Below are 22,971 nucleotides of genomic sequence, written 5' to 3' on the forward strand. Positions count from 1 at the left end.
TCCGAGTTAGTGTTTTTGTTTTCTTCAGGTAAATACCCAGTAGTGGAATTATTGGATCAAAAATGGTAGTTCTATTTTTAATTTTTGAGGAACCTCCATATTGTTTTCCACAGTGATTTTTTATCAATTTACATTCCCACCAACAGTGCACGAGGGTTCCTTTTTCTCCACATCCTTGCCAACACTTACTTCTTTTTGATACTGGCTGTTCTGACTGGTGTGAGGTGATATCTCAGGTTTTGATTTGCATTTCCCTTATTAGTGTTGTTGAGCATCTTTCATATGCTGTCTGCCATCTGTATGTTGTCTTTGGAAAAATGTCTATTCAGGTCCCCTGCCTTTTTTTAAATCAAATTGTCGAGGGTAGAGTTGTATAAGTTCTTTATAGATTTTGGTTATAAACCCCTTATTGTATATATCACTTGCAAATATCTTCTCCCATTCAGTAGGTTGCCTTTTCATTTCGTTGATGATTTCCTTCATGTGCAAAAGCTTTATATTTTGGTGTAATCCCGGTAAAGTTATTTTTGCTTTTGTTCCTTTGCCTGAGGAGACCTATCTAGAAAAATGTTGCTCAGGCTGATGTCAAAGAGATTACTGCCTGTATTTTCGCCTAGATGTTTTTTGAGTTCAGGTCTCACATTTAGGTCTTTAATCCATTTAAACTCATTTTTGCGTATAAGAAAGTGGTGCGGTTTTTCTTTTGCATGTAACTGTGTAGTTTTCCCTGCACCGTTAATTAAAGAGACTGTGTTGGGGGCACCTGGGTGGCTTAGTTGGTTGGGGTCTGATTTGGGCTCAGGTCATGATCTTGAGGTTTGTGGGTTTGAGACCCACATCAGGTTCTTTGCTGACAGCTCAGAGCCTGGGGCCTACTTCGGATTCTGTGTCTCCCTCTCTCTGTCTCTCCTCTGCTTGCGCGCACACGTGCTCTCACTCTGTCTCAAAAATAAATATTAAAAATGAACAAATATTAAAGATTTTTTAAATTTTAATTAAAAACATTTTTTTAATGTTTGTTTTTGAGAGAGAGAGAGAGTGTGTGAGCAGCAAGGGGCAGAGAGAGAGGGAGACACAGAATCCTAAGCAGGCTCCAGGCTCCAAGCTGTCAGCACAGAGCCCGATGCGGGGCTCGAACTCACAAACTGCGAGATCATGACCTGAGCTGAAGTCGGATGCTCAATCCACTGAGCCACCCAGGCACCCCTAAAAAAAATTTTTTTTAAAGCAACTATCTTTTTCCTCCCATATATTTCTGCCTCTTGTGTTGTAGATTGACCATATAAGTGTGGGTTTATTTCTTGGCTCTCTGTTTATTGATCTATGTGTCTGTTTTTGTGCCAGTGCCATATTTTATTATAGCTCTGTAGTATATTTTTAAATCTTGGATTGTGAAACTGCCAGCCTTGTCTTCTTTCTCAAGATTGCTTTAGCTATGTGGGGTCTTCTGTAGTTCCATACAAATTTTAGGATTATTCTAGTTCTGTGAAAAATGCTGTTGGTATTTTGATAGGGATTGCATTGAATCTGTAGATTGCTTTGGATAGTGTGGACATTTTAAAATATTGAGTTTCTAATCCATGAGCATGGAGTATCTTTCCACTTGTGTTGTCTTTAATTCTTTCATCAGTGCTTTATATTTTCAGAGTATAGGTCTTTTACCTTCTGGGTTAAGTTTATTCCTAGGTATTTTATTCTTTTTGGTGCAAGTGTAAATGGAATGGTTTTCTTAATTTCTCTTTCTGCTACTTCATTATTGGTATATAGAAATGCAACAGATTTCTGTATATTAATTTTGTATCCTGCAACTTTACTGAATTCATGTATTCTAATAGGTTTGTGGTAGAGGCTTTAGGGCTTCCTATGTATAGTAGCCTGTCAACTGCAAACAGTGACAGTTTTACTTCTTCCTTACCAATTTGGATACCTTTTATTTGTCTGATTGCTGTGGCTAAAACTTCTAGTACTATGTTGGATAAAACTGGTGAGAGTAGACATCCTTTTCTTGTTCCTGATTTTAGGAAAAAAGCTCAGGTGTTTTTTTTGTTTTGTTTTGTTTGTTTGTTTTTACCATTGAGTATGATGTAAGCTGTCAGTTTGTCATATATGGCTTTTATTATTTTGAGGTGTGTTCCCTTTAAACCCACTCTTTTGAGAGTTTTTATCATGAACAGATGTTGCACTTTGTCAAATGCTTTTTCTGCATCTAATGAGATGATTATAGAATTTTTATTCATTTTGTTAATGTGGTGTATCATATTGACTTGTGGATATTGAACCATCCTTTCATCCCCAGAATAAATCCCACTTGATTGTGGTGATTGATCATTTTGAAGTATTGTTGAAGTTTGCTAATATTTTGTTGAGGTTTTTTTGTATCTATGTTCATAAGAGATATTGACCTGTAATTTTCTTTTTTGGGGGCATCTTTATCTGGTTTTGGTATCAAGATAATGCTGGCCATATAGAATGTATGTGAAAGGTTTCCATCATCTTCCGTTTTTTGGAACAGTTTGGAAAGACTAGGTATTAACTCTCCTTTAAATTGGTATAGATTTGGTGTGTCTGTGGAGGAGAGGATTAGCGAGTCTTCCTACCTAGCTATCTTGGACGCAAAGAGCCTTGGTCATCTTTGTAGCTTACATTGAAATTAAGTAATATGTCTTAGGTGTGTTATTTCAATATGCTGTTTAATGGCGATGTACTGTTCTGGGTATGGAGTTACACATATAATTTGTTTTTTGTCTAGTATGTGGTTTATTTACTTATTTATTTATTTTTACCTCCAGTATAGTTAACATACAGTGTTATATTTCAGGTGTACGATATAGTGATTCAACAGTTCCATACATCACCCAGTGCTCATCACAAGTTCATTCTTTAACCCCCCTCACCTATTTCACCCATCGCCACACCCACCTCCCTAAATTACACGTATTTTTACTTCCAGATTTTTTCACTTAATTTGATATCCCAAGCATTTTTCCATGTCTTCCTTTTTGTTAGACTTTAAAGTTGCTTATAGTTCTTACTCTTATAAATAATGCTATGATGAACACTTATGTGTATAAACATTTGCTTCTCAAGTTATTTGCTCCTTTTTAGGATAATTGGGTCCATAGTTAAGATGTTTAAATCTCTTCATAAATATTAGTAATCTACTAAATAGAAAGGTTGTATGAATTTATATCCTACGGGTAGGATAGGATATAAATCGAGTCTCTGTCTCAAACCTTTGCCATCACTAATATTATTTTTAAAGTTTATGCCAAATCGATTAAGTATATTGTTTAATTTTTATTTCCTTGTTTGTTGGTGAGGTAGAATGTTTTAGGTTTATTTGCTATTTGCCCTTCATGGAAAGCACATTTAAGAACTCTTTTCCTAGTGCCATCGTATATTAGTTAAGACTGTTTTGTAAATAAAACCCACTTCAGCTGGCCTAAGCCCAGGGAGGAGTGTATTAGATGAGTGCTGGACCAACCATCTCAAGGACCTTGCTTCAGTTCAAGGAGGGTGACAGATGGGTGTGTAAAACCTTAGTCCTAATTCCCAGTTCTAGGTGAAGGACTCTGGCATGGGCTCTGGTGCGGCATGAGTCTGGTGTCCATGCCTGAAGCAATCAGCCGTGCCCCAGAACAAAGCTGTATGTCAACACAGTTGCTCTTGACAGAGGATAAGGACGTGGGTGGAGTAGGCCAATCCTAGAAAGCGGGAGAGCAGCTCACAGAAAAAACACGAGGGCCGAAGAAACAAAACAGAAGGTGCTCACCACATCTCCAGAACTGCTGCTGCTTTTTTGATTTTTGAACATCATGTGTGTCCCTGACAGGAGAAGAGCTCACCTGTGAGCCCTCCTCACATCTCCAGAACTGGCCCTTCTTTGTGTTTGTGTTTTGAACATCTGATTGTGGAACAACCCTTGTGAGCTGGCCCCTGCTGACAAAGTCTCTCTCCCTGGTATGGACCTTGTCAAAGCAGTGAAAGTTTGGCTTTCCTGGGTGTAGGGTCCTAACGGGAAGTATCAAGATAAAGGGGGGGGGGGGATCCAGGAGGGCGTGACTGAAAAGTGACCATCATTGATTCTCTGGAGCACTCCCCTTGTACTCCTTCCTCACCCTTCTTCACACTTGCTTTGATTACTTTCAGTGAAGCACTGAGGGGATGTATTCACTAGGAACACTGGGTAAAAGCCCTGAGCATTCTGCTTTTGCTATCTCATGGGCAGCTACTAACATTTTAAGGGCTTGGAGGGGTGTTAAAAATTAATTGAAAAGGGTAATGAGGGGCGCCTGGGTGGCGCAGTCGGTTAAGCGTCCGACTTCAGCCAGGTCACGATCTCGCGGTCCGTGAGTTCGAGCCCCGCGTCAGGCTCTGGGCTGATGGCTCAGAGCCTGGAGCCTGTTTCCGATTCTGTGTCTCCCTCTCTCTCTGCCCCTCCCCCATTCATGCTCTGTCTCTCTCTCTAAAAAAAAAAAAAAAATGGAAAAAAAAAAAAAAAAAAAAAAAAAAAAAAGAAAAGGGTAATGAAAATAATGAACAGCTCCATACTTCTAGAAATAGTTTTCCTTTCAATAATAGTCTTGGAAATAATGTTGTAAGACCTACAAAAATCCTTCTATGCACAAGGTCTGCATTGGCTCAAGTTGTATATTTACCATGTTCAGTCTTTTCAACCCCTTAGGAGGTAAACAATAAGAAAGAGGCTTTGGCTTATACAAAAACATGCTCAGGGATTGTGAAAAGCCAGGAGTTGGATGCATACTGGATGAAACTAGAATAAAAGAAGTTGAGGTTTGCCTCTGTTTTCACTGGTCCCTGCTGGTCCCCCAGAGCCCCAGAGGTCAAGAGACCAGGGCCCATTCTTAGATCATCTCCATCCTCTGCTTTTTGCTCATTGAATCCTAGCTGCGTGTTCTGGACAAGCTGATGGTTGAGCGGCTGTCAGCAGAGAGAACAGAGTGCCTGAACCGCCTGCAACAGCATTCAGATACAGAGAAGCATGAGGGGGAGAGACGACAGGTGAGAGCCAGGATCTGCCCTTAACTGGGGATTTACCACACATCTCCACTGAGTTAAGACTCAGACCCATCATTGAAAACCCAGAGGCCAAGAACCCCTAATAGCATTCTTATTACGTAGTGTGTCCTTCTTTTCTAACTCTGAAATGAAGTTAATAGGAAAGAGCATGTAATTCAGTTCATTTGTTGCTGAATATTCTGGTAATAGGTGGAGACAGAACAGTTAATGGAACACACCGGGAAAATGTGGTCTCTGCCTTGAATCATTTCTATGTATTGCACATTTGCTCGGTATTGCTCTGTAGTTGAACAAGATTTGGTTCCTGCACTTGGAGTTTGTGGTCTACCCAAGACAATAGTCATAAAATGAGTATTTTTTGAGTGTGTGAGAATTTATGCTCCTAAGCGGCCAGACATTCTTGATTTGTAAGATTTGGGAAGCTTTGGGTGTTCAAGGTACCTCTGAGTCCCTCAGTGAAGATTATAGAAACTAACACCATTGGTGCTATGTGCATCCTGGTCTACAGAGGGCAAGCAGAGAAGGCTGTGTGGCCTGTGGGAAGGGAGGGGGAGGTAGTTCACAATGTTTAGGCTGGTCAAGATGGTATCTCGAACTATCATAATTGAAAAACCCACTCTTGGTGGTTTGCTTCATAACCATGGATCCAATTCATCTGGTGTGTGTTGTTTTTTTTTGTTTGTTTGTTTGTTTTTTGGTGTTTTTTTTTTTTTTTTTTTGCTGTCATTCGTTTGTTTTTCTTTTTAGATGTCATTGGTTGACGAATTAAAAACCTGGTGCATGTTAAAGATTCAGAATCTGGAGCTGAAACTTTCTGGAGATTCTAGGGCCTCTAGGACCAAATCCGCACCATCTACTTGCGAGTCGTCTACAGGTAACGCATGTGCAGAGAGAGCCATTCCATTCAAAGGTGGTAAAACCCCCAGATATTGTTCTTTGCTGTATCCTGTGGACCTAGGATAGGTCTGTGGAAAACACTGGATTGTAAATTCTGTAGGGGCAAGGACATATTTTGCTTACTGCTGTGTATTCAGTTTCTATATGGTGATAAAGCACTCCTAGTTAAGTGCTCAAGAATATTTGAGTAAAAGAACATAGAGTAAAAGGATTGTTGACTGGTGACAGCAGTGTTTGAGGTACGATGTTGATGGTGTCAGAGTGGGCCCCAAAGATGAAGATTGATGAATGGACACTGGTCTTCTCAGCAGGTCTCTTGCTCTGGCCCTTGTTCTTCCTTCTCCTTTCTTCTCTTTGATCAGCCTTTTGCCTTTGTCCAACTGTGGAAAACTTCCTTAAACAGCAGTTTGTGTATTAAAGCTGCCCCAGGTGCTAGATAACATGACGTTTCAGACAAAGCATCTATTCATTAGCCACAGTGATTATACTCCATGATGATAATTTTGAGGATAATCAGAGCCTTTGTAATTAGGGCCTCCATGGGGGATTTTCATGTCAAGTGTGTTCTGTTACCATAGACCATTTCTGGAACTGTGGTAACATTGGAGAAATCCTGGGCAAATTTTTCATGATCGGTCTAGTTATGGAGCTTGGCTGGAGCTCTGGGTATGGAGAATATGACCACCTCTCCAAATTGGAGCTTGGGTCAAGCAACTACTAACTGGGCCTATGGTGTGGAAAAGGCCCAGAAATTAGGGAATGGGTGTGTGTGTGTGTGTGTGTGTGTGTGTGTGTGTGTGATTTTAATGTTTTTGTTTATTTATTTTTTTAATTTTTTTTTTCAACCTTTATTTATTTTTTGGGGGACAGAGAGACAGAGCATGAACGGGGGAGGGGCAGAGAGAGAGGGAGACACAGAATCAGAAACAGGCTCCAGGCTCTGAGCCATCAGCCCAGAGCCTGACGCGGGGCTCGAACTCACGGACTGCGAGATCGTGACCTGGCTGAAGTCGGACGCTTAACCGACTGCGCCACCCAGGCGCCCCTATGTTTTTGTTTATTTTTGAGACAGAGACAGAGCATGAGCAGGGGAGGGGCAGAGAGAGATGGAGACACAGAATCTGAAGCAGCTCCAGGCTCCGAGCTGTCAGTACAGAGCCCGACTCAGGGCTCAAACTCAGACTGTGAAATCATGACCTGAGCTGAAGTCGGTTGCTCAACCGACTGAGCCACCCAGGCGCCCCAGGGAATGGGTATATTTATTTCCCTCAGTACATGCCCAGTTCTGTTTGGGAGACACTTGGTGAGCTGTCATCCTTAGCAATCACAAAATGGTACCCAGAGCCTTTTAATGAAACTGGCTAAAGGAAAGGCCAGCAGCTGCTTTTGGCTTAGATGCCACCAGTGTGGTTAACATCATTACCCATGAAAGCCCTGACAAGCCAAAATGATAACCAGGGGCAAGTGGAAGGGAAGGGCAGAGCAGAAGCTGCACATGGTGGTTGGCGATTGAGAAGGCCTGATGGTTTACGGGATTATCAGGACTCTCAAACGCCAGCCCATAGCCACATGACTGTGTGAACGTGGATTTACTCTGAGTTGTGTTTTCCTTCTGCAACTAGGCGTGGATCAGTCCGTGGCCACTGCAGGTCCGGTAGCGGCTTCTGACAGTTCTCCTCAGGTGGTTAGGCCCAAGGAAAAGGCCTTCAACTCCACTGCTACCCACAGACTACAGCAGGAGCTGTCTTCCTCAGACTGTACCGCGTCCCGACTGAGGAATGTCAAGGTCCAGACAACCTTGCTACCCTTGAAAGAGGCGGCCAAGTGTGATCAGCAGGCTGGGCCCTGTGTTGACAGAGGCACCCAAACCAAGAAGTCTGGGAAAAGTGGGCAGACGAGGCATCGGGCCCAGCACCTGGCACCCGGCACCGCCGGTGGGCAGCCGCCCCCGGCAGCGGGCAGTGAGCAGACTGCCTCTCACGTTCGAGACACCTCCCAGGCTCTGGAGATTACCCAGTATTTTTTTGAGGCTGTTTCTACCCAGATGGAAAAGTGGTATGAGAGGAAGATTGAAGAAGCGCGAAGCCAAGCCAGTCAGAAAGCCCAGGAAGACAAGGCCACCCTGAAGGAACATATTAAAAGTTTAGAAGAAGAACTTGCTAAACTAAGGACTAAAGTGCAGAAGGAAAATTAGAATCTGGAAAGTGGCCTGAGAAGGGCTTCTTGATGATTTCTGCTTTTGCATCTATAGAACAGCTGTGCCCAAGATGTCCATTCTTGTGCACGTAGCAGACTTGCCTTTAAAAACAAAAAGTCAAATTGCTGAAATGTGCCAGGCACACGCTTTCCTGCGCCCTGAAGTTATGAAACTTCAACAGTGACCACCAAAGCCAGGGGAAGCTTGCTTTGTGTTAGGTTTCATTACAAACTTGAAACCTCGGTCTGGGTTCATCTGAGGTTCAAAAGCTCAGATTAAGTGAGCCACGCTAAGAAACGGAAAGATGTGTAAAGCCTAAAGCCTAAAATTCAGGATGTGTGAAATAACATAAATCAAAAGGAAGAAAAATTAATCCCTTGTGAACTTTAGTCATTCATGTGAGCACCCCTGTGGTGCCCAGATGAGAGCATCTTTCTGTACGAGCTATGGCTGAGATGCGCTGAATCCTCTCTTGAATTCCTAATTCTTAAAGTGCTGACCTTTTAACCAGATGAAAACTTACCAAACTGATTTTGAGGAGAAAGAGATTTTCATGATGTCACTAGATCCAATATATGTTAAAGTATTTTGCAGTCAGAGGGTATTTAAATGATCAGTAATTGGCTACTAGCACTGGGAATATTTGTTAATAAACTCAGATGAGAAAGGTTCAAATCATTTGGTCATGATTTCTGTATTTTCAGTCAAAATACAGAAACACTACAGTTGATTAATCCTACCAATTTTAAAGCAGATTAATGGAAAAGCATTCACCTAACAATCACCTGAAACTTCTATAAGCTATCCATAATCAAACCCAGTTAACCAAGAGTACCTTTCTAAATTTGAGCTTCTCAGTCTACATTTTATAAAGAAATAAGGCTATTTCTTAAAAGTATTTCACTTCTAATTGTGTACGGTCATTGATGAACCTCAGAAGTTACCCACTGCTTTGCAGTCTTTATGTCAAGGTAAAAATTGTCAACTCAGTCTAGACCCCACAATTCCCCATCTTGTGGAGCCCCAAGGATTTTCCTCTCCTCTGTGGAGTATATAAGTTGTAAAAGTAGCTTGGGTATGTTGAAACTTTGGATTTAGTTATCTTTTAAGCTTCTTGCCCCTTGATTATATTCATCTCCTCAAAATTCCATGTATGCAAAGAAATGTCAATTCTATTTCCATTAACCCCAGAACTGAGAAACTGTTGTCTCTAAGTTTGAATAAAATGTTGCTCACAGAGCCAAAGAAAAAATGATTTCCTGACATGGGAACACCCAGAAAAACAAAGTATGTTTTTAGTCCCTTTGTTCTTGCCTAACAAGCTCAGTTTTTGTTTTCTTAACAGTGACAATCTGTAGATCTAGATGTAGGTCACCATTACACAACCTGGATAGGGAATCAATTTAATATTCTCCCAAGTTTATGTTCATGTGCGTGTTAGTCTTGTTCCTCAGCTACTGTTAAGAATGTCTGATTCTCCCCCAGAGGATCTTGTTGCACTGATAAATGTAGAGGTACTTTCCTTTTCTCATCTCCGTTCCTAATGCAGAACCACAGAATTGCAGAGCTAGATGGTACCTTCAGTTTTTTGAATCTTTCCCTTATCCAGCATCACTGAAATCTTCAGCTTTCCTCAATATACATCAGTTTCTTAAGAACTGCCAAATACTGAGAGAGGAAATCCTGAGATGTTCAGGAAGTTGTGGTCTAAGCAGGAGTTCTTTTCACTTACCAAAATAGCTGTTATCTCAAGGAGTATCCTTGTTGAGAAATGAAGACAAATTTTATCTAGACTACGGAGTGCTGTGGTAGGAAGTATTTTGATTATGCAACCCCTACTCATCAGAAGCGGGCAGCTTACCATTGTGAACTGGATATTTCTGCCAAAGTCACAGGGAAGAGACTAGGGAGGACTGAGAAGGGTCCAAGGCACCTAGTCTGACAGGTTACATGGATCTTTCTCTACTAGAACGGAAAACCAGTAGAGGTGAGGAAACAGGATCAGTCTGCCTCCTAACGCAGAGAGATGGCAGCATCTCAAGGCCACTGCAATAGCTTATTTTAAACAACTGGGTTTTTGTTCCTTAGTATTGTCAAAAACTCAACTATGGGTCTGATGTGTATTTTTCCTTTTTTCCCTTGTGCTATCTGCTAAAAGGAGCAAATGCCACAATAGTACTTTTCCAAAGAAGCAAAACTATTAATTTATTGGCTGTCATGTGGGTTGTGTTTGAAACAGAGATTGGAGCTTTCAATAGCTATGGGGAAATGATGTTAAGACACAGAAAAGTTGTATAATATTGCAGTGGGGTTTTTTTGTTGGTGAATTATTGCATTGAATATAGTAAATATCTGTGATTAGGTTGAATATAGTTCTAATCATTTGACTTTGGGGGCCCAAAATAAAGGAAGTGATGTTTTCACATTTAAATCTTTTTTTTTTTTCAGTCAAGCATTGATACTGCAGAGATATGTTGTCTTCTATTTAATATTTTTATTAATTTGAATTTGTCTCTTCCAAGCATTAAATATGGTTCTCAACACTATGGATATTGAAATCCTTATTTTAAAAATGCAAGTATGACTGCTTTGTTTACATTTTCGTTTCTGTGGTTGACCAAATTTATGTTCCCAGAAAGAGTGCCTTCACCCAGCTACATTTTACCTTGTTTCTATAGAAGTGTGATTTCTGGTAAATACATTTGCTTCAAAGTAGAGGTCAGATGCACTGCATGAAAAATAAATTTTTCAGAAGCCCATAATATGGAAATACTTCTTAGTGCAAGCTTAAATGTTTTGCTTAGTATTTTCTAAAAGGTCAACAGTTTGAACAGAACAAAACCTCTTAATTGTGTGCAGGCAAAATAACATTTTTGACAAAACTGTTCATAAAAGCTAAATACATTTTTTCTTGTGATATAAAAGCCAAATCAATTAAATAAGATTTAAAGACAAACAAAACTGACCTTTTAGAATACTTATGCGTAAGAAAAATTTTTATTTTAAAGGGAAATATTCTTCTGTAATACTGTCAAAATACCATGACAATAAATGTTAACATTAAATCCATGAGACACCTAAGAAACAGCACACTTTTTCTAATGCAAAACAGAATGGGTAAAAAAGCGACATAGTAAACACAAATAGTAAATTTAATTCTGACAGAATTTCTTAAATGCCTGACTGAAGGAAGGAAACCGGCTGGGCGATTTCTAGTTTGGCAAAGTGACATTTGCTTTTGAGCCTGCTTGGACCTTAACTCTACGTAAGCCCAATTTTTTCCCACAGTAGACGTGAGCTGCGTCCCTCTGTTTGGCCACATTTTTCTTCCATAAAAGAGACAAGTTAGGTAAGTGTGGGTCTCCCCCCTCTCCTGCATGGCTGCTGGTGTGTCTACAATAATGCAAATACCAGGGAGAATGTTCTGCTTTCCTCAAATGTTCAAGCCCTTTGCTCTGCAGGCACATCCGCAGCAATGCCTGTCCCTTGGTTTTGAATTTCCTACGCAATGGCACACTTAAAAGGAGGAAATGACATAGGGACAGTCAGTATGCAAATAGCCCTAGCCACTTCTCCTCATGCTAGAATGCTTTTGTATTAAAAAAAAGTATTTTTTTAATATAAAGATTTGACTTACTGTACTTCAAATACATAAACTAAACATCCAAACATCTGAAAATTAAACCTTAGGAACAAAACTTGAATACTCACCAGAGTATGGTTGGGCTGCCTGGTCGGTTCAGTCAGTTAAGCGTCTCACTCTTATTTTTGGCTCAGGTCATGATCTCATGGTTTGAGATTGAGCCCACTTTAGGCTCTGCACCGACAGTGTGCAGTGTGGGGCCTGCTTGGGATTCTCTCTCCCCCTCAGCCCCTCCCCTGCATGCACTCACTCTCTCTCAAATAAACTTTTTTTTGTTGTTTTTTTAATATGGTTTATAGGGAATATCCAAAAAGGTAATTTGTTGTCTAATCTAGAACACTGATAAGGATGCTAAATGTGTTTCACCAGCAGTTCTAATCTGGCCAACATCTTAACGAGCATGGCTCCATATGTGAGAGGAGAAGTTGTTGTTTAGGCTAAGATTTATTTAGCGCTAAAGTCTTGTCATTATATGAGATTATAAAAATCCTAGCCTCTGGAAGATGAAAATTTGCAGTGTTTTGCCCAATTTAAACAATCAAAACAAACCCAAGTTAGATTTTCTTGGCATTTTTGCATCTTGCAAATTTAAACCACAAATGCACTTACATCTTTGACATACACCAGTGCTAGTAAAAACGTCACCCAGGTCACTGACTTCTACACCTCATAAAAGGATGATTTTTAGTGTCAAGATCTTAGATTTATTAGAGACAGCCTAACTTGAGTGTGTATATCATGCTGTACAAAGAAAAGTATTCTGTGTTTAGAAACTTCACGAGTGCTTCTGGTTCATCACATGGCCTTGTGATAGGTTGACTAATGTGTACACCTATATACAAACCTGATAATTAGCTCATGCATTTTGAATTCGATTACCCTGTTGAAGAATGATTTTGTCTTGCAGGCGTTGAGGTTATGGAAGGGTCAGGTGGACCCTGGCAATAATGTAAGTCATTGACAAATGCCACTATCTGCTTCTCTTGCCTTTGGCACACAATCCAGTACTAGGTAACCATTCTGCAAAATTTGTCCTACATTTTCCAGGTGTTGGTCAGGTTCTTGGATTAATTTTTTAGATCTGTTCTGTAAATGAACAGAGGTCAGTCTGCAGGACTGTCAATCCAGCCTCTCCCATAAGCTTTCACTAAACTGTGTTACACATTTTGCTCTCAAAATGTGCTCAGGTCAATTTCTTGTCTTCAATGTATTCTTAAAACTCTTTCTCTTCCTGTCACTGGAGGAGAACCTAATGCACCAAGGATATTCTCTGATCCTTTTACTTCTTTCTTTGTGGATGCTAAGGTAATTGCATTAGTTTCATCCAGAAGTTGTCTCTTCTTTTTGGTTAAGTGCTTCAATGTGTTCATGAGGCTTCTCTCTCTCCTCTTTCCAACAAAGATCTAGATTCCCAGTGGTGACTTTTCGGAGAGTCCTCTGCTATGAGATCATAACACATCTGAAGAACCTACCTCAACAACCCTGAGGGGTAACACAGAAGGACTTTTTTCAAGAAAGGTCCAGGGTATCTCCTGAGGTCAGTATGCTTCCAATCATAAATCTCCTACTGCTTCTTAAAACAGCTTTATTGACTTATTTAATTGACGCATAGTACTGCTGTATATCAGTAAAAAAAAAAAAAAAAAATCAGAAAAACCTAGCTTTGTTGAAGCAGAATTCACATACCATACATGCAAAATGTACAATTCGTTGGACTTGAGTATATTGAGTTGTGCATCTAACACCACAATCTAACTTTAGAGTGCTTTCATTACCCAGAACAGGAACCCCATATCCATTAAATTCCTCTCCAGGCTATCCACAGCCCTGAGCAACCACCTCTTTCTGTCTCTTTCAGACATTTCATGTAAATGGAATCCTACAATAAGTGGTTTTCTGAGACTGGTCTCAGGGTTCATCCATGTGTAGCATGTATCAGTACTTAATTCCTTTTTATTACTAAATCTATAGGCATCATATTTATTATCGGTTGATGGGCATTGGGATTGCTTCTATTTTTTGGCTGGTATGAATGATGCTGCTGTGAATATTCCTGTACAAGTTTTTTTGTAGAAAGGTTTTCAGTTCTCTTGGTTACAGACCTAGGAACAGAACTGTCGAATTTACTCTCTTAAGCAGCTGACAGTCTGTTTTCCAAAGTGGCTGTGCCATTTTCTATTCCCACAGCAATGTGTGAGAGGTTCAGTTTTCCTGTATCTCTACCACCATTTGTTATTATCTTTTTAATTAGTTATTTCAGCTGATATGGTAGTGTCTCAGTGTGGTTTAGACTTGCATTTCCCAGATAGTTAATGGTAGGGATCACCTTCTGCACTGACCACCTGTACTGGTTTTTGCTGCTTAAACTGCTGACATATCCAAAAACATTTTCAGAATACAAAGTATATTTTTCAGTGTTAAGGCAATTGTTCTGATGTGTTTTTCTTTGACATGCCATGCTCCATGTCCTGTATTTTCCCAAGTACTGTACAGTTTGACTTGGTGTTAGGCTGTCTATCATGGAGTCGAATCAGCTCAACAATATACATGGAGACTTTGAAAATCTTTCAGGATAATGCTACAGTTAAGATTTTGCCAAAGCAAGAGTTTTTTCTAACTCCTTGAGCTGCATATTGCCTTGAGTAATCATCATCCGGATTGTATCCTGTAGAAGAAAGTGAAATCTGGTCATTGTTCTACCTGATTAAATAGAGCTGTACTTTATCATTTTATTTGTTAGTCAGGAACCAATACTGAGAATTGGAACTTCTGGGTATCAGGAAAGCTCCAAGCTGACAACTATGGGTGCACAGTGTCTGGCATGCTTTCAGATACCCTAGTCATCACACTTCCCAAACCATCATGCTGTCCTATTTATAATCTTTTCAGGTGTGTATGTATGTCCAGTTAACAGACAGGTGATGCTACTGTAGAGCAAAGATTAGGAAATTTAAAATATCACTGGGGCAGAAAAATAGTAACATTAAAAGCAATGACGAAGATATATCATCTCTGTGACATACTACAAGATGTCTACTCATCTTTTAAAAAAAAAAATGCCAATTAATACAAAATGGTCAGGGCCTGTCCTGCCTGTGATCTCTTTCTCACCTCTTCGGTGGCACCTTTGTTTCTTTTGAATTCTTCCCTTGCCCAGTCCTTAAGGTATTTGCGATCAGAATCATTTGGAACTTGCCGAATTGCTTGCAAAATCCTTCTGTAGAGAAGTAGAACTTGTTGCCTTCTCATGAACTGTAGAATGGAGGAGAAATGTCAATACAACTGCAAAACCTACAGCCCAGAGGGCTTTACTTTGGGAAACCAAACTAAACAGATGACTTTTCTTTGCCTTTTTCAAAACTGAGGACCAAAGAAAAACTTTTTCCTTTTCAGAAGAAGGCAAAAAGTTTGGGCTGTTTGCTTACTCCTTTGTCAAACCTAAGAATCTTTAACGTCAAAAGATGACCACTGGGCAGAAAAAGGGCTACCAGTTACTAAAACCTGTGATTACTGTAACAGCACTTTTTCTAAACCAATGCAGTTGTTAAAATCCTTTGGTAATCTCATTCTTTACAATAGCTCAGTACAACAGCCAGAGCAATCTTTCCCGTGGCCAAAGCGTCAAGAGATAGGCAGCGGGTTGGCGGGTGGCCCGCCGAATCCGTGGCCAGAGGTCAGCCCCCACCCCAGCTTCCGCAGCAGGAAGCCCCGCCCCAAGCCGGGCCAATCTCAGGGGGAGTGAGCACCGGGTCAGAATTCCCCGGAGGGCTAAGCCGCCCCCGAGCCCCACTCTGCAGGGGGGTGTGGAGGGAGAGACGGATAATTGAAATCAGACCGTGGGAAGCTGCCCTAGAAGGCTTTCGAGAACAGGTGTTACCTGCTTTAGTGTTAGAGTCGCCGGGGGTAACCTGGAAGCAGCCATGTCCTCCAGGCAGCGTGGTTCCCCTACAGCTCCAATGCGCAGGAGCGGAAGTGGGGGCGTGGTCAGCAGGCGGTGGGGGGAGGGAGCTCGGTTTCCTGAGATACGGCCTGTGGATTACACTTGGCCCCCAAATCCCCTGCAGTGTGTCTAAACTGAAGCCCCAGCAGTTGGAACCAGTAATGAGCTATGTATAACCTTGGACAGTTTTGTCTTCGACTAAATTTTCTTTTGGGTGAGAGGGGATTACAGTTCTTGTGCCACAAATAGCTGTGATAAAAGGAGTGGCAAGGCAACTGGCCCAGTTCCTGGCACTGTGGTTTTTATTAAATGGAAGTTTGAGAGTGAGGGGTAAAATTTAGTGTATTCCTTTTGAGATTTTTAAACGTGCATAGTTAGAAATAATGAAGGTATGTTTAAAATCTTTTTTTTTTTTTTTTTTTTTTTTTTTTTCTGTTCCATCCTGGTGTTTTCTGTTTGCAAGCAATTTCCTCATGGTGGTAATCTTCATGGTTGCCATTAGTTATGTTAATCTTAAACATAAAGGTTATTTTATCAGTAAAAATGGGGTTATTTGGGAATAGAGAATTCGCAATTGGGTACCTACAAGCTCTGGCAAAACCATAGGCAAGCCCAATGAACATAGGGGGGGATCTTATTTTATGAAGAAGAAAGTTGAGGGGGGTTGTTTTGAAAAGTCCATTGGAAAATAAGAGTTGAGGGTGATGATTTCTCACTGAGTTTCAGGGGAGGTTGAAGTCTTGTACATTGCACCTCTTCCAGCTTTTCCCTGTTGGCGCCTGTAATTTAGGATTCTTTTCTATTGACCTGTTTTGAGTCTGTAATGGACAATTCTTCCTGGGAGGGACACTGAGTGGTACAGCTTTCCTTTCTAGCCTCCTGACTCCTGTGAGTCTCCCTTTATTAACTTTCACATTAGTTCTTAAGAGGTTTTAAATGGCTGCCCCATTGGCGTTTTAACAATTTTGTATCACTAATAAGACACTGAAAATGCGCACACTTTTAAGCTTTTATTGCCTTGTAATTTTATTCTCCCCACAACACATAACTGCCCTTATGTAAGTAGGATTAGTGAATCTTTGCTGTATTTTTTGTCAAATAGAATTGTTCTAAAGTAGAATATAGCCAGAAATTTTCATTTGGTTACCTGTTTAGTGAGCATTTACTTGATTGTGTCACTTGCTGGAATTGTTTGGTGTGGTCCCCTTTTCTAATTGTGTTTTTCTGGCAACTTGATTTCTCCCAGCCTCTTTCCTCATCTGTAAAGTGAAGCAAGACCTACCTGAGTCCTACTAGAAACAGGACCTGCCACCTATACTCTTGGTGATTAGCTTTCTTGAACATTACCAGGCATTGTATGAGTGATGCTGTGACTACTTTTGAAGTTTTGTGTAATTGCAATAGCAACTCCTTTTTTTCTTACAAAAGTGAAGTTAAATATCCCTTGCCACTTTTATGAATTGTCATGACTGGTCCATTTATGGTGATCAAGGTTTTTATTCTAATTTTATATGGGTTGTTTGCCTGTTTAAAAATTTTAGTCCTTTTGGGGGCACCTGGGGGGCTCAGTCAAGTGTCTGACTCTTGATTTCAGCTCTGGCCATGATCATAATTCGATAGATCAATCCCCACATCAGGCTCCATACTGACAGTGAGGAACCTACTTGGGATTCTCTCCCTCCCTCTCTTTCTGCCCTTCCTGTGCTCTCTCAAAACTAAAAGCAATTTTAGTCCTTCTGTTTATATAGCTTTCAGAAGTTTCTATATAGTCATGTATTATTCTTTCAAGCCTTCTCAATTTCATCTTTTCCCCTTCAGAGCTTTGTAATTCTGTATTTATGTCTTCCTGGTTAACTTTAGGTGGTGTAAACATTTTAATTTTGATTTATGGCATGATGTGGATGTCAGTATTTTTGCCAGCTCCTAAACTATAATTTGGACACTATTTATTAGATCATTCTTCAGAGGTACCTGGGTGGCTCAATCGAGCATCCAACTCTAGATAATGGCTTGGGTCATGATCCCAGGGGATCAAGCCCCACATCAGGATCTGTGCTGACAGTTGACAGCATGGAGCCTGCTTGGGATTCTCTCTTCCTCTCTGTCCCTCACCTGGCTCATGTGCTCTAAATAAATAAATGATGCCCATATGGTAAATTTTTTTAGGGTCTAAACAAATTGTTCAGGATTATTTCACCTAGGACTAGTATGTTTTATTAAATGGCAGAACTACTCCCCTGTAGTTTCTTGTAAGAATCTTTTATATCCTTTCCCTACAGATCATTGTAAAATCTTTATTAAAATTGATAGTGTTGAATCTATAAATTAGAAAAGACATTTTTATACATGAACTCATGCTAGACCCTGAAATACTGTCATGAGTCATAGATGCTCCCGTCTTAGGTCTTCCTGCCTAAAGTGGGAGTGCAAGTCCAGTGCAATATTACAGATGGTGTCAGGGTTCATACCTGAGGGCTTATTCTGAACTAGGTAGGTGTTTCCAGAAAGGCACATTAGGTAAGAAAATTCCAAAGGACACCTAGGATGCTAGCAGATTCCAGGACTTCTCACTTGCTGTAACCAGAACCTTCTGTGATAGGGATTCTGGGAGAGAAGGGACAGGAGAGGTCACCCTAGAAGCATGATCTCTTTCTTGGATGTTATGAGATGAAGCAGGCAATGCGACTTGTCTGGGCTACCACCAAAGTAGTCCAGACTACAGATTAAAAGCACTCCAAGGGTGCCTGGGTGGCTCAGTCAGTTGAGCATCGGACTCTTGATTTTCGGCTCAGGTCATGATTCCAGGGTTGTGGGCACCCATGTGGGGGGCTCCACATGGAGCATGGAGCCTGCTTGGGGTTCTCTAAAATAAGAGTGTCCAGGTGCAGTGTAGTCAGGAGAGCAGAAGGGAAGACGGGATAAAAGACCAGACAAGATTGGGGTTTGGATGAAGACTACGTAAGGCAGCTATAATGGTTAAGCTCCAAGTGAGAGCAAGCATACCCTCTAACTCCTGCTCAGTGACTCAAGTGCATCATGCTGCTTACCCTCACCCTGTCACAGTTCCTGATAGGTCTCCTGGGACTGCTCCCACGTTTCCCATCACAGCACAAGCTGCAAACGAGACTCTTGGGTATCAGCAGGGAGGCTTCAGTTTCGATGGTCCAATTTCAAAGGTACATATGACAGACCACATCAGAATGTTGGTGTCTTTCCCTTTCAGACCCGTTATAGACAGCTATGGCCAATGAAACCTGTCATTTTGGAGCAAAATCTGTAGAAGCCATTGTTTTCCACCAACTTACCCTTTCCTGTGCCACAAGGCCAGAGCATGGTGGGCAGCTCACCCACCATGGACATGAAACACAAGCAAGAAATAAACCCTTATTTCAGGAAGCCACTAAGGTGGTGGGTCCATGGTGGGTCCAGCGTAAGCTAGTGACCGCTGATCCAGCAGACAAGATCATTCCCTTAGCACACCTTTTACACACCTGTTGTGTCCCATTAAGAATGGTTGCAGGGATGCTTGGTGAGTCCATCTGATTCTTGGATTTGATCTCAGGGTTGTTGAGATCGGGCTCCACACTAAGCCTGCTTCAGATTCTCTCCCACTCACTCTCTGCAGTTTCCACCTCTCAAACACTTAAACTGGTCACAAATTACAACAGTGGTATATATTTAATAATTTTCAGAATATAAGCTGCATAGCTTTTTAGAATAAAAAATGATATAACTTCAGGTACATGCTTTAGGACACTTGGTTAAACAACAAGCAATCTGTGTCTTCGATGACCACCTCAAAAATGTGGCAAACTTCACAGTGTAACTTGAAAACAAACAGGAGATAGACGATTACGTGATGGCATGTTGTCTACAAAACGACATTCTGACAACTTAAATAGAACACAGCAACAATTTCAAGTATTCAATCAGTGCTTTCTGGCCAAGTAAAAACTGTCTAAAAATCATTGATGTAGTTTAACTGGGGGGGAAAAAAAGTACTTAGTTTTCTTAAACATGGCATTTCTTTTCCAGAACGAGACTGGCTCAGTCCAGCTTGAAAGCAGTGTGAGGAATATTCTTCCCCTTAACGGTTAAGAAAAAAAATGAACTAAAGAAATAAATTACTACGACACCAGGGACTGTGGCGCTGAGAGAATGAAATAACCAAAGGGAAAATCACTTTTCCATCATTGCATAGTCTCCTGCAGCAGCAAATGCAAAGGACGGCACAGAAAAGCCACTTCATTTTTACACAGCCCGGGGGTCATTTTTCGGCTTACCTGGGCTCCTATGCTATCTGGTTGCTTTGTAAGAGCACACACACCCTGACCTCCCTAACCCTCAAAGAGAAGGTAGTTCCCTGCACATGAAGCACAATGACAAAACACACGCACTCGAGCCTCTAGAAAGCTGCAGCTGTCTCCGCCTCTTGACGGCATTTAGATACACACCGTGGGATCGGCAAGGCGGAGCCTCAGAGCAGAGTCACAAGGGCAGCTGCCTGTGGTCCTTTGTCCAAAGGACTGGGACGGTCCCCTTCTCCCAGCAGCTACTCCTCCAGGGGGGCAGCAGCTGGGCCCTAGCCTCCTCTTGGGCTGGGGCTTCCAGGTCCAGACACCGGCCGCTGCCCTGGGTTTGTTACGGCTGTAGCCGGGGCAACAGCAGAGGCCGAGGCTGGCCAGGCTCTGAAAGCACATTATAAGATAAAGAGTACATTGTAATAAAAACTGTCTGCAGCTATTAGATGAATCTTTAGAAATCAGATCTAAGATAAAATAACATTTTAGAGCTGTGAGTTCGCAAGCAGTTGTCCAAAAGAGGGAGCAACAGGCTGGAGGCGCCAAAGTCTGACAATGGTGTAAAGTCTCACTTTAGACTGTGTTCCTTCCCTACAGGTGGTCAGAGGCTGCCACCAACTCAAACCACTGCCTAAGAGCATCACTGAGCGTCTCGGGGAGCGCGTTCACATCGCGAAGGATGATGTAGAATGGGAACGGGAACTCTTCCATGTAGGATCGGATTTCAGGCATCTCTCCAGGTCCTTTAAATATGGGCACTTTGATGTCCAAGATAGAATCCTGTAAACAGGAGACATTTTGAAATAAAAACCAAACCAGTATCCTTGGCTAGCTCTTCCCTGATCTCTTTTGCTAATAGTTTTTAGGTCTCCTGTATCTAACTCCTAATATAAAATTAGCTTTTATTATTAAGAAACAATTTGCAGAACTTTCATTAAGGAGGCAGATCTCTGAGCACCCCTTCCAGGAGAATGGACACTGAAAAAGAGGGAGAGACCAGAAAACCCAATTTCCCATATTCTACTTGGAGTAATTCACATTAAATCTTCCTACTTGTTATCCAGGCCTTAATGTGACCTGCAGAGACCATGCTTCGCCTGGAACAGAGCTGTCCTGTGGGGGTCTTTCACTTAGCAACTGATGCTTCCTGCTCTGAGAAGGGCACTGCTAGGATACCAGTAACTGGAAAGGGCTGGTATATAGTTTGAAGTAGACAAGGCCCATCATCAAGGCTGCAGTACTGGAAATGACACAGTACGGAGGGAAAGGATGACCCACTAGAGCAGGAATTGACACAGCAAGTGGTTAAGAGGGTGGTCTCCGGAATGTCCAAATTCTGGCTTTCTTGACCTATGACCTGTGTTTCTGTCCTTTACTGTAAAGTGGGAGTATTAACAAAAAATACAGTGCCTCGGATAGTGTCCGGCAGAACATAAGGAGTTAAGGTGTGACCTAGGCCATATTTCAGATAGAACATGATGAAGGGTATCCCCACTTTATCCCCAAAAGCAGCTTTTAGTAATCACTCACCCGTGAACTGGGACTGTCCAATACAACAAAAATGACGAAGATGTTAGCATTCCGGGCAGCCTGGACTGCTGCCAGGACTCTGTCTTTGCCCTCGAGGAAAAGGCCGCGCCCATCAGAGACCACCAGGAGGAGCTGTGCGTTTTCTGTGGTAGAACATACAGCAGGAGAGGAAGGGAACAAAATGAAGATCCCACTGTTAACAACTCCAAGCTACCTAAAGACAAATAGGTTAATAGCACAGAGAAAGCCGACACTAAACAGACATCTGAAACTGATGAATTCTGGACATAAGCAAAAGGGACCTCTAAGATGGGACATTAGATGCCACAGTCGGACACAAGGCTACACAGACATATGAAGCTTCGGTCAATAAAACAATTTCCCTATCACATTAGATCAATTTCATCGTATAACAACATACAAGAATTAAACATATACTCATGGCTATAAAGTATAACAATGGCAATACTGAGTAGGCCATTAGAAGAAACTGCCTAAATCAGAAACCTGGAACTGGGTCTTCCAAATTTCTTGTACCTAATCTGGGTATTTTTCTCCTCTTAAAATTGACTCATTTAAAAGAAAACAAGTAGAAGGGGCCATTAAAATAATTTTTTAACGTTTGTATTCATGGTTTACCTATAATGTTTCCAATGGAAGACTACATACAGTGCACGAGGGCAGTCTTTCTCTCAAGGAAGTTTAGTGAGTGTTGAGAGGTGTGAAGGACATGCTTCAAATAGGAAGGTTCTCCATGAAACGATCAAGATTGAGAGATTTTAGGAAGAGCTAGATACAGAACTGGTGTGTTTCAAGCCCTAAGTCAATCATGGTTGGATTAGCTGGTTTCTGAATTATGTCCTCCCCTGCTTCCCTCCGTTATTAAAATATTACAAAATATTCTTTATACTAAAATCCTACACCTTGCTCCTCCTTCACAACGCTTAACTCTGTTATAACAAACTACAGCTGACCCTTGAACAACACAGGTCTGAAGTGTGTGAGCAGGTCCACTTATATGTGGGTATCTTACTGTATGGCACTGCATATATACTTTCTCTTCCTTATGATTTCCTTAACCTTTTCTTCTCTTTAGCTTACTTTGCTGTAAGGATACAGTATAAAATACATATAATATGCAAACTTGCTAATTATGTTATCGGTAAAGGCTTCTGGTCAACAGTAGGCTATGAGTAACTAAGTTTTTGAGGAGTCAAAAGTTACACGGATTTTCAACTGTGCAGGGGCTTGGTGCTCCTACCCCCCACCCCCACCCCGCTACCGCATTGTTCAAGGGCCAGGTGTAGTTAATTAGTATCTAATTCCTCCAGTGGTTATAAGCCTCATGAGTATGGGTTCAACACAAATTTCTGAATGGATAAATGGCTGAGTAACAAATTACATGAATGCCTAATATCTCTCC

At 41.3% G+C, this 22,971-nt stretch overlaps 3 protein-coding genes and 1 long non-coding RNA gene across 10 annotated transcripts in view; 2 read left to right on the top strand and 2 right to left on the bottom strand.

The window, feature by feature from the left end:
- The window catches only part of ANKRD6 (ankyrin repeat domain 6), a 216,411-nt gene extending 205,518 nt beyond the window's left edge, over positions 1-10,893 (top strand). For all 7 annotated transcript variants that reach the window (XM_040474163.1, XM_040474162.1, XM_040474164.1 and 4 more), the window contains 3 exons: positions 4,909-5,022; positions 5,788-5,914; positions 7,560-10,893. In XM_040474163.1, the coding sequence (XP_040330097.1) occupies positions 4,909-5,022; positions 5,788-5,914; positions 7,560-8,131 (813 nt within the window). In that variant the 3' untranslated portion in view covers positions 8,132-10,893. The remainder of the gene's footprint in view (positions 1-4,908; positions 5,023-5,787; positions 5,915-7,559) is intronic.
- A 1,438-nt stretch (positions 10,894-12,331) lies between these two features.
- LYRM2 (LYR motif containing 2) lies at positions 12,332-15,758 on the bottom strand. The gene is made up of 3 exons (XM_040474170.1): positions 15,655-15,758; positions 14,889-15,029; positions 12,332-14,442 (listed from the first exon to the last, which is right to left on the bottom strand). Exons 1-3 carry the CDS (start codon positions 15,697-15,699, stop codon positions 14,362-14,364), a joined length of 267 nt encoding a protein of 88 aa, XP_040330104.1. The 5' UTR covers positions 15,700-15,758; the 3' UTR covers positions 12,332-14,361.
- Positions 15,759-15,784: 26 nt separating this feature from the next.
- On the top strand, positions 15,785-20,714 carry LOC121029781 (uncharacterized). Its single transcript, XR_005789887.1, has 3 exons — positions 15,785-15,887; positions 18,941-19,051; positions 20,616-20,714. It is a non-coding gene; the product is annotated as an uncharacterized LOC121029781 (long non-coding RNA).
- Positions 19,377-22,971, bottom strand: part of MDN1 (midasin AAA ATPase 1) — a 174,773-nt gene continuing 171,178 nt past the window's right edge. The window contains exons 101-102 of the mRNA XM_040474169.1: positions 21,549-21,691; positions 19,377-20,798 (exon numbers count right to left, since the gene is read on the bottom strand). Of these exons, the coding sequence (XP_040330103.1) occupies positions 20,610-20,798; positions 21,549-21,691 (332 nt within the window). The 3' untranslated portion in view covers positions 19,377-20,609. The remainder of the gene's footprint in view (positions 20,799-21,548; positions 21,692-22,971) is intronic.

The sequence above is a fragment of the Herpailurus yagouaroundi genome, unplaced genomic scaffold, assembly GCF_014898765.1.
Source record: "Herpailurus yagouaroundi ecotype Mexico unplaced genomic scaffold, PumYag 139, whole genome shotgun sequence".
Classification (NCBI taxonomy): domain Eukaryota; kingdom Metazoa; phylum Chordata; class Mammalia; order Carnivora; family Felidae; genus Herpailurus; species Herpailurus yagouaroundi.